The sequence below is a fragment of the Schistosoma haematobium genome, assembly GCF_000699445.3.
Source record: "Schistosoma haematobium chromosome Unknown HiC_scaffold_423, whole genome shotgun sequence".
Classification (NCBI taxonomy): domain Eukaryota; kingdom Metazoa; phylum Platyhelminthes; class Trematoda; order Strigeidida; family Schistosomatidae; genus Schistosoma; species Schistosoma haematobium.
In genome coordinates, this window is record NW_026137114.1 from 1 (window position 1) to 11,529 (window position 11,529).

The 11,529-nt window shown below is 35.1% G+C and overlaps 1 protein-coding gene across 1 annotated transcript; it reads right to left on the reverse strand.

Annotated features, from left to right (window-relative positions):
- Positions 1-4,711: 4,711 nt before the first annotated feature.
- Positions 4,712-11,529, reverse strand: MS3_00000338 (uncharacterized protein; the record flags this gene model as incomplete). Its single annotated transcript, XM_051208144.1, has 8 exons — positions 4,712-5,606; positions 6,002-6,150; positions 7,060-7,143; positions 8,168-8,243; positions 8,709-8,773; positions 9,829-9,879; positions 11,172-11,261; positions 11,507-11,529. Coding segments are annotated over 8 exons (697 nt in total), but the record flags the coding sequence as incomplete, so codon positions are not given.

The following is an 11,529-nucleotide window of genomic DNA, read 5'->3' on the forward strand; positions in this document are numbered from 1 at the left end:
ACTACTTAAATGTTATAAACAATGTTAACCATATAACAGGGCATAAACCTGTGGAAGGATTTTGAGCTCTGGAAAATGTATGTATCACAAGTTGAATCGTCTCGAAGTTCAGATGTCTGTTTTGTTCAAAAATGCTTATGACCTAACGAACTTCAGAGTTATTCTAGTTCAAATGTTTCTTTCCAAAACTTCTTAACACCATCTAGTTCAAAACTTTCGTTGAAATTTCCCACTTTTAGCTTGAGTTTAATTTGACGTACTTTGAAATGCTGCTACAATAAGTCTGTTTAACTGTGCCGTGTACTTATGCCAACAAACATGAAATCACTTTCTTCTTGTAATAATCTTGAGCTCGCTTTTTATGTCTGTTTATGTTACTGATCTACAGGTGATGTCCAATTCTTTTTTGTGCCTGTATGGTGATGAACTAACTTATGTAACGTTGATAAAATAGTATTGTTAATTCTCCAAACGACATACTTCTTACCTTTCTTGAGCTTTACCTTATTCTCTGCAACACGAATATTTACATTTGCTTGTTTGTGATGTCAATAAGATTTCTGAACCGATATCTCTTATTACACTCTTTTGCTGTCTTTCGTTATTCCTGTTTTCATCGTTTTTCAGGATCCCTGTCCTTTCATCATATAATTTGAGGAACTGATTTTATTATACCATTGGCACTCATTACTGTCATCGATTCATTCGAGTCTGAAAACGGTATGGTGCACTGAGTTTTACACGGCAGGAATACAGATAAACGTCAACTCGTAGATGAGTAAGTACATTCAATATCCATTATAATAAATCATGATTATCGCTGTGTAAGTAATCAGAACAAGTCACTTAAAGATACTCGATATGTGAATTTTCAGCTAACGACTCAAAATTAAAATCTAATTTCGAATCAATTTGTTCTCGAAAGATTGCGAATTAAGTATTCACATCAAATTTAAATTTGGTTGAGATTTTCCGAACGATACGGTTGGTTCTTTTGTAGAATTTTTGGTTTTGCTCTTGGAGAAACGGACATTCGCGGTTACATTTAAACATTTGTGACCCATTCCGAGATATGCTAGTTTTGGGAAAGCGAGCTAAAAATCACCCTGACCTGAGAGATTCGCGTTATATGTAGCCTATGAATACTCGCTTGTTAGTCTCAGCTCCGACGCGTTTATTGATTAGAGGAATTTGATTTTGTGCATTGAAGTCACTAATAGTTTATGACAACTCATGGTTAATGATTTTTCCGCTAATCAACTGCTTAGTTCGATAAAAAAATATGCAGCTACTGTGAATTTATTTGTCTTGGTGTAACGTTCTTGCAAGTGCCATCATAAATGATGATGTTCAATAGATGATGTTTAATTCATGTTAATTATCCATTGGACATAATAGTTCTATATGTTTTCAGAAATGTGAATGGTGCATAACACGAATTAGTGATTAAGTCAGTTATATACATGGTAGTCACTAGTTTATTGCATTTGAAAAGGGTATCTTCATCTTAATATCTTAATAAGTCTGAAGTTTTACAATCCCTATATTGTAAGGAAGTGCTTTTAGATAGTTTGATGAGAGCGAGAACCAACATTCTTCAAACGGTCACTGCTTTCAACTTATTTGTTTACTTGTACATATGTTAAAATGATATCTCGACAGTAAACTACTTCGAATTTTCTATTATGTCTTTTGAGCGTGTGAACTCACTGTGACTAGTAGTGCGTCTATAGTATTGATTGGAATTCATCATCACACGAATGACCTCTACTAGTATTCTGTTTTGTACCATGGTAAGTTAAACTTCACACAATGAGGCGCACACTGAAATTAAGAGAAGCATGTTTGAATCCATATACATTGAGACAGCTCACAGAAGTGAAAATGTCTGTGACACTGATAAAATTAATTGCACTCGACAGAACCGAATCATTTCATCATTGCAGAAATAAGATATAGGCATGCTTAGTCAATTTATTAGTTATCTACAAAACGGAGACGAGCATACTTCGATAGCAGGTTGTCATAATGTTAAAGCATTCCCATGAACCAACTACTTGTTGACGATAAAAAGGGTAAGATCTAGTATGAATGAACTTATTTTGGTGTGATGAAGTCTCAATAGCAATTTTCACACTGGTTTAGGTACCAAATACTTGCCGAAGTACGGTTGTTCCTTTCGAACTCCAATCCTTATTCTTACAACGCTTCGACGAGCTGTCGTTCAGGGACTGGAAATCGTTAAAATTGATAGGTCAAAATAAACCTCAAATACTCGAGTACTCTTGATTCAGCTCACTGAAGACATTGGTGTTCGATGGCGCAACTTCGTGGATTGGTTGAAGTCAGACATTAACACCGTTGGATGCCGGCTCAGTGGTCTAATGGTTAAGTGCTCGCGCGCGAAGCCAGTAGGTCCTGGGTTCGAGCCCCGCGTGGTGCGGGATCGTGGATGCGTACTGCTGAGTAGTCCCATACTAGGACGAAACGGCCGTCCAGTGCTTCCAGGTTTTCAATAGTGGTCTAGCTTCAACTGACTCATGATTTCAACTTGTGTACTCTTGATTCAACAAAACCTTACATGATTAATTAGCTTCTGCAAATAGCCATTTCTCTTATGCCCATTCCTTTATATCCGCATTTGTAAGTAGCAGCCGTCTTTGTTCAAGCGGTAATTTGAAGGCGAACACGATTTCAATATAATTTCTATAACTGGTTGGATAAGACTAACTTATGTACAGATCAATGGAATTTGAAGTATATTAGTCAGTTGGAAAACACCAATGATTGACGAGAACTGTGCATTATTCGATACACAAATATATCAGCCACCTATGTGTTGGTAACACTCTATCCACCATTATTCTGTACAAATCCGCAGTGAGTGCTTGTGTTTGATGATCACAAATAACGGATGTCGGAATGTGTTAGGTCTCGATAAACATAATTGATGGTAACTTTGGGATCCATTTATGGACCAATACTAAACATACATTTTTATCGAATAATTGTTAAATAAATAAACCATTATTATTCATGTTCCTTCTATTATAAACTATATTTTGACCTATGATCCATTATTATACGTTTTACCATTCTTGAATTATGCCCTGTCTATTAATCGCTGCCTCCCAGATTAACAGCCACATTTGGTCAAATTCTGTACAAATGTTATTTCCCATTCTATGTTACGTTGTCGTCTGTTTGATAAGTATGTAAGCTCAGTAAGTTGGAAATATAATGATTCATATTGCACACACTGAGACTCGTGTTCTGGACTTAACTGACTGAGCTAGGCGGAGGGCAGGACCAATCAGGACTCTAGGCTGCTCGCACGTGTTTTACGCGTCCTTGGTCCGATCGATAATTTGCTGCTTCTGATAAGCGGCTTTGAGCTATAACATAATGCTGACGAGCAACAATTTTAAAGTACTGACGAGCACTCCGGATCGATTCTTTCCTGAAACTGAGATGACACTTGTCATAGAGCTAATTTTGAAGGATAACTTTTTGTCCCATTATATCTTTCACAATTGTCAGCTCTGCAATATATATATATATATATATATATATATATATATATACACGATTGTATATTCAGCCATCAAAACGTGTGCCATACCTGAAATTTCTAACAAAGATCGTCAAAAGATACTCCGGATATCTACGGTCCACATTGGCGTTTAAATCTTTCTTGATAAAACCTGATGTGTAGTAACGTTTTGATTAGTTTCTTAAAACTACTCCAATTCTCTAGATTGTAAATACATAATCTACACTAGCAGATTATGTTCATAATATACCATCAATTTAGAGAAGTTTCTAGTAGATATCCAAGGCCAGACGTTATTCCTGCATATCACATTAAGTAGTTGAATGTAAAATTTAAAAATAGGGAGTGGATACAATAAGGAAAATGGGAAATTCAACGTCAAATCCTGAGGTCCTGTCTTCAAATCCCTTAAAACACACAGCATTCAGGTCTTTAATTAAAGCAATGTAGTTTTCTTTAAACCTGGAAAAGACAAATCCAAATTAAGATTTTCTACTGACTTAGCCAGGGCTGAAATAATCAGCTGTATATTGCCAGTGTTAACAATAAAATCATGGAACAAACCAGAGTAGTTATGTGGTTGCTTTTACTCGTGAAATGAACATTTCTAAATAATACACAAAAATAAAATATAATTATCAGTGACCCCACTTTTATTAGGATTAAAATTACGTGATTTAGTATGACAAGATGCGAAGTGAACATTGATCGTACAAACTAAATGACTATGTTGATTTCTGTTACGATTGGAACAGTCAGCATGACAAACGGGCATAATTTCTGATAATGCAGTTTGCCACGTGATTGACATTTACGAAATCTTTGCATACCTATATGTGTTTCACTGAAACTATCTGTAAAGCTGGTGTGTATCTGCACTTAAAAACTAGACAGATGACGTGATAGTGTGCGGAGTGAACATCGACTCTGATTGAGTCATATAAAGTTGACGAGTCTCAAATATGACAAAGTAACGCGTTTCTGGTGTTCTACTGTTAGATATCATCCATTTCTGTTTTTATTACTCGTGACGTAATGGGATTGTTGAAGCAACTCCTACATGACGAACGTAGACCGTAAAATGAATGATCAATTGCAGTCCTTAACATCAACGAAAACATCCGAACAAACAGTACGAACGAATCTTCGTCACATCCTTTCTCAAAATTACGTGTGACTGAGAATAATTACTGAATATATTGTTTAAAACGAAATGCTCGTCAACTGGCATAAATATCGTAATGATTGTTTTTCAACTCTATTATCTTACTGGATAATCCTATGGTAAAACTGTTGCTACCTCAGTCAGTATACATTTTTACTCATTCTCACTTGAGTATACATTCAACTCTGCAGACATATTTCACAATCAATCGTCATCTTATCTAACTAACTATAGTTTGTCATCCAGCACTAACTAACTAGTGACTAGTCATGTAACGAACGATGGAAGTGTCTAATTTAGTACCAGTACAATATTTTGACAGCTCAGATTATAACAACGACCGTCGTAAATATCAAATGATATTTTTAGAAGTAGGACTTTATCGAAATAGACATTCATAACAGAATAATTGTTGATTGCAATTATCACTAAGCGTCGTAAACAGAATACTGCCAATTCCCAAATCAAATCCTGTATAACTCTTGCAATATTATTCAAGTTTTATTAAATTAAAACAACCACGTAAATGGTAAAAACTACTATCACTATTTTATCAACAAAAGTACATCAGTTATCATGTTAACAATCATAAAACTGATTCAAAGTTGCATAAAGAAAAGCGTTCAGCATATGAAAACGGACAACATAATGGGAAGTGATTGGATGAATTACGAAATGAAAACAACTCGGTCAAATTAATAAAAACAAGTGATATGAACTTTCTGAGAATCATGAATTACTACTCTTTCTCTTGTACAACCACCGACCAACAAAACATCCAATACATAAAACACAGAATGAGACGACAATCGGTATCCCAATATACAGGTAATGAAGTGTGTTATTGTGTTTGTTGTGTTCAGTCACGTGTGTGTGTACGGTCGTGTTCTGAAGAAAAACAAAACAGTGGTATTATTACTCAATATAATATGTTACTCAAATTACTCATCACTCGTTGCACGTTATTTTCAATTTTGAAGACAACATAGATATGCGGTGTCATATTTGATTTCTGAAATCACTGAGCTGATAAATTAATATGACTCGAAGCATTTACGTTAAACAACGTTTTTATTCTTTGTTTATGGTTACCATGGCAAGCATTGTACGCATATGTGATTTGATGTCGTCAACACATACAAAGCTTTGATTTAGTCACTTAGGGATGAACAGGAATCAGTACGTATTCGAAGCAATAATAAAATGATCTTCCGAGTTAAAGGAATTACAATGTGAAATATTGCAATGTTTAAGGCAACCTATGAAAGTTAACAATTACTTACTTTTATACGGCAATCATCTACTTTCAATTCATGAGTATCTTCATCATTGCTAATAATGCACATATTAGCTGTTTCACACCAAATACACCTCATATTTGATGTTGTCGCATTTTGGCATTCGTCAGTAGAACTATGCTTTGAACAACTACCTGTGGATAAAATAGTGTGACTGCATTTCAAGTTATCAAACAAGAGATAAGTGAATAGCAAACTGTGTAACTTAAACTCCGTGGCAATATGGTGCTTCCTGAGTTGGGTATCTGCTCCTACTTTCACTAGGACATTCTTATCACACCTGTTCAATGTCCGAAAAGTTGGAATGATGAAAATATATCGACAATTTGTGACATTTTATTTGACGAATGCTGAGGGTGATCTGAACAACAGATTGTGGAGTGACTCTCTCAGTATTCGAAACGCTACTTTAATAGTCTAACACATGATGAACTGAGAAGTGTTTGTAGCCGCTCACTATAAAATTCCAGAAGGAATGAAGCATACTCACACCGTGAAAACTATCAGCAATGTTGATGCTTTACATGTATATTGACTACCATGAAATGCGATTTGTACGCGTGACCTGTCTACACTTTCAGCTTTTCGAACAAGTATGGAACAGCAAAGATATCAGAAATTATACTACAATTTTTAAAGTAATCACATTTACGTGGATTGCATTCGCCATTTCAATATCTCAGAGCAATGCAATATTGCAAAAACAAAGGGAACATTCTTGTCAACACACTATATACCAGCTGATGTTTAACGTTATCGAGACCTATATCATCTCATCCATCGTTTTGTGGCGAAGTTTCACAGTACATTTCATCAAAATGAAGACTCTTATAGTAGTTCGAAGTAATTCCTTAGTCATTTCAACATCCAACAGCAAATTGACTTGTAATTATCAATGGTAAGTGTAAAGTCATTGAGAATCATGACAGAATATCATCAAATAGCCAATTAAAATTACACATGACATTTCAAATTTGATGAAAAAGATGTCATCTATTCAAGTGTGTAGATAAAAAGTGCTGAATAAACAAGGTTTAACATACTCTCGATTGGTTCGATCTCCACTAGCGTGTCACTTTTGATCCATTTACTGGGGACACTTATCTCAGATAATTCTACCTTTTTAACTAATTGAATAAAAAAAGACACATTTGATTTTACTTTTATATGAACAACTATTCGCTTACATCATTTCATGAGTGACAAATGTTAAAATGAATTTTTCTGATTACGGATACAGTGACGTTAATGCAGCATCCTAAGAAAATATGCTTCACACAAATACTGGTTTCAAATATGACCGGTGTTCAACCAGCAATCGAAAAATGATGTCGTTAATTTTCTGATTTAGTTTGCAATAGTATCAGCGCAACATCTTCAAAACATGTGTATAACTCGTGACACATTCGTTGTTTAGTGGGTGAATACACTTGAGTGAATACACGAGTGCATATATAGTCTGTCGAATATTGTCAGTCATATACCCTTGTCAGGATCAGTCCATCGTTGGACGTATGTGTGATTGTTCCCCATTGTACGTCCACAATTTCGTGATAATGACATTCACACATCTTGATAGTAACTCTAGAAATATCAGGTTAAGCAAACGTCAGCAAATATGCCTCTTCAGACTCCTTTTCGATGCCATTTATCAAAGACAATTGGAACTAAATTACTGCGAATTCACCACAATAACTCAACTTTATTTCACAACGGTAACAAATATGACGGTTGTCGGATTGAATACAAAGATAATTTGATCTCGATACAGTCAATTGCAGTGAAAGATTGTTCGAAAAATATTCGATATTTTCATGATTACATTTCACCGTGATTCTTTATTGAACGTGACAACAAAATTTCCGTTCATGAAGTGTAAACATATAATTGACGTTGGATATTCAGTATACAGTAATGTCTAGGCAGTGCGTTTACGAAAAGCATTCTGATTTCAATGCCACTTCGACCAATTTGTCTCACATTCGAATCCATGCAGACTTAATTACAATTATATAAGATTACTTTGACAGAAAATAACAAGTCACTATATTGACATGTTCATAACTGAGAACAAACAGAAAGCAAGATAACATGAAACAAACTGTGTTGATAGAGAATAATGTACATCAAAATACTAGCAAAAATTGTTACTTTCAAGAGTATCTGAACAAGTATCTAGATGTTGAATCTTTGTGTACAGCTGCCTATCCTCGATTTCCGTAGGAATCTGAAAACACGTTTTGGAAATATCAAACACTGATCCTCGCAAAATATACACACTATGAACTAATCAACAGTTTAAACACAAAGTCACTCATAATATTCAACAGTGTAATTTTCGAACATCTTATATTTAGAAGACGAAATAGAGTTTGACTGAAAATCAATGTTTCCGTACGATAATCTCATATACACTGTTTGTTCCTATTCGCCTCGACGACATCATCGTTTAGTTTGATGGTACTTCACTTCCAATGATTCACTTTTTTAGGAAGTAGGTGAAGAAAATGTGTGTCACTAAAAAAAACTATAAAAGTGTCATTCACTCTGTTTGCACATTTCAATGTGTTGATCCCTTTACACCGTGTTAAATATGTCTTAATATATTCAAGCGTATTGCTATGCAGGAATGAGTAGAATAATCTGTGATACGTGAAACAAAAGTTTATTTCCATTCAATTGTTCAACTTACGTTCTCATAATAGATAGATATCTTCCCATTCCGATGTATCAGATTAGTGACCTTGCTTGTTATATCTGCAAAGAAAAGTCAATGGCTGTATAAATTCTAAATTAAAAATGATGAGCATGTTATTGTTAGATGTGACGGTGTGAATGTCTACTCACAAAAGATCAGATTGAGTGATCACCTATTGTGTTATCACGAATGTTTTCCTCGGTCAATACAAAACAAATATTATCAAGTGAACGTCATGTCGATGAAGTGAATATAATTCCTTCAAAATTACTGTCAGGTGCTTCGTCTTCCAAACCCAACAGGTAGTTCTATTTGAGCGGTGTTTTCTCTAATCACACCCAAAACAATCCGCTCTTAAACTACATGACATGTGTTGTGGAGTGTTTGCTTACAATTGAAACTCGAGAAACACATTGATCAATCAATCGATCGATCGACACTGACCATAGTGATTATAAAGGACACAAATGTATTTGTTAAACATGTGAACTGAATAGCTTCCGAGATACCGTCTTAAGGATGTCCTGATTTGATTACCATGTGATTAGTGAAGGTGTAGAGCGTGCTGTTAACCTAAACGGAATTCACATCAAGTTCCATTGAAGCTTGTCAACGATGATGAATGTGTGCATTTGTGTTTTACGCAAGTGGAGTGACATTGTATCTTCATTCGTCCATTAATTAATCGTCAAGTCTAGTCCATTTCAGTCTATGTCAACTATTGTTCAAGTCCAAATAAAAGTGTTTAAACAATCGGTGGACCACATGTATGATTCTGTCTCCGCTTTCAGGAATTTTGGTGGAGTTTTGTTCACTGAGCTGGATGGTTTGGTCGTGGAGCTTTCATCGTTCTTCAGTTTGTGCTGATGATGTCGTTCAGAAGAACGATGAAAGCTCCACGAACAAACCATCCAGCTCAGAGAACAAAACTCCACCAAATCATCCACCTGAGCTACAAATCTTCTCCACCACTTTCCAGAAACACTGCATATTCGTACATTTGCTAGCCACTGTGAAAACACGAATTGCACAAACTGAACAGGTAAATTGTGAGCAATCACAATTAGTGGTAAGATTTTACATTCCATAAAATAATCATTCAACGTTCGCTTACATGTATCATTAACATGTGTCCGAAAATACCATTTCACAGCAATTGATTCATCTGCAAAAATGAAAATCAAAGGGGTTTTTGTCTATATGTGTAGTGACTATGATGTTGTTTTAATAAAGGTACGTTATAACGTAGAATGACTTCGCACACGAGTTATCATCTACCTTCCAAGATTAAAGTGGAGCGGCACAGTTAAATGAACAATTATTTCTTATGGGGAAGTTTCACAGTTTATTAATATTGTTATTTCGAAAACATGATGAAGGTTTCAATCCAGTCAACTGAGAATATTATTTTACTGCTGTACAGTTGATTCTAGGAGCTTTCACTGACTAAACGACCTTTAATATTCACTTGAAAAACCCAAACTAAATCATTTTCTGAAATTCTGTTACTCGAATGAAACAGAGTTCTCTAAATTGATCCAATTATTATGCAGAAATGTTACTCCAATGTGTTTAATTCCGATAACTGACTGAAATGAATGAACCTGATCTGGATGGTATAGGTGTTCCTAAGCTTACTAACTCAAATCGGCCTCGTGAACAACTTCGCTTATAGTTTTGTAGTGACTCACATTTATCACGAGAACAAGACTGGTTTAATAAAAACAATTATTATTATAACCAACTGTACCAGTGTTTGTTTTAATGTTCTTTTGTTTGACTGTGCTAATGACAGCTATTTTGTGCTTCCATTCTTATACTTACACTTTGATTGTAACATCGCGCGAATTCGGTTACCTTCTGTAACCAAGCTTCTATCCTGGCACGATCTCGGTATACTTTCGATACCACGAGATCGCCAGCAAATATATCTCGACTTGGTCCATTAATTGCCTTCTGATATTTGGCTTCTCGGGGATTTTATGGGTTTCTTTGGTTACGTCCAACCCTCGCCTTCTGATTTATTTGGCACGTGTTTCTTGGTAGCGGTGTTCATAGTTAATCTCAACTCGACGCCACGCAACAGTTTTACTTTTAATCAATTAGATTCATTTGTTTTACTAGGAAGTATCGTTTCTGTGGCATACGTTCCGCATTGTAGTTTCGATGGACTGGAGAATAGCTACTTTCCACTCAGGTGACTACATCGTTTAATTTATCATTTCTACTGAATCAATTTGATTGTACTTTGAAATGAGTCCCTGTTTTAAGTAATACCTTTAGTTGACAGTCACCAATAGGTGCTTTGAACACTTGCCCAAATATCCAATCACACAATCAAAATAATCACTGTGTATTGATCAGTTTCCGTGCAGTAATCAAGCAAATTACTGATTCATTTATGCAAAGTTAATGTGTGAAAAACAACCGAAAATGTTACTGAATAATAAAACTCACTGTTATGTAGCATCTCAAATTGAGGAAGAAAAGTGCCTGGCATAATGTGATTTATCAGTCCGACTGCACCACCCAATATTACTATTACACCTGTATTTATAAAATGGAAACATACAATTTGATCAAAATTCTATTGTGTGTGAATGAAATAATTTGAAATGAATCGGAGATAAAGATGAATTGCATGAACTTCAGTCAGTTCACTGTAAAACAGCAAATGTTTCAAAAGTTGAGTATGAAAATGAAACACACATTCATGGAACAAACTGTGATTACCAAAACCCATTACCAAACTGTGATTACTAATTTTAATTGAAAGACAAAGGTTCTCTTACCAGTTGTATGGATCAAGTATATT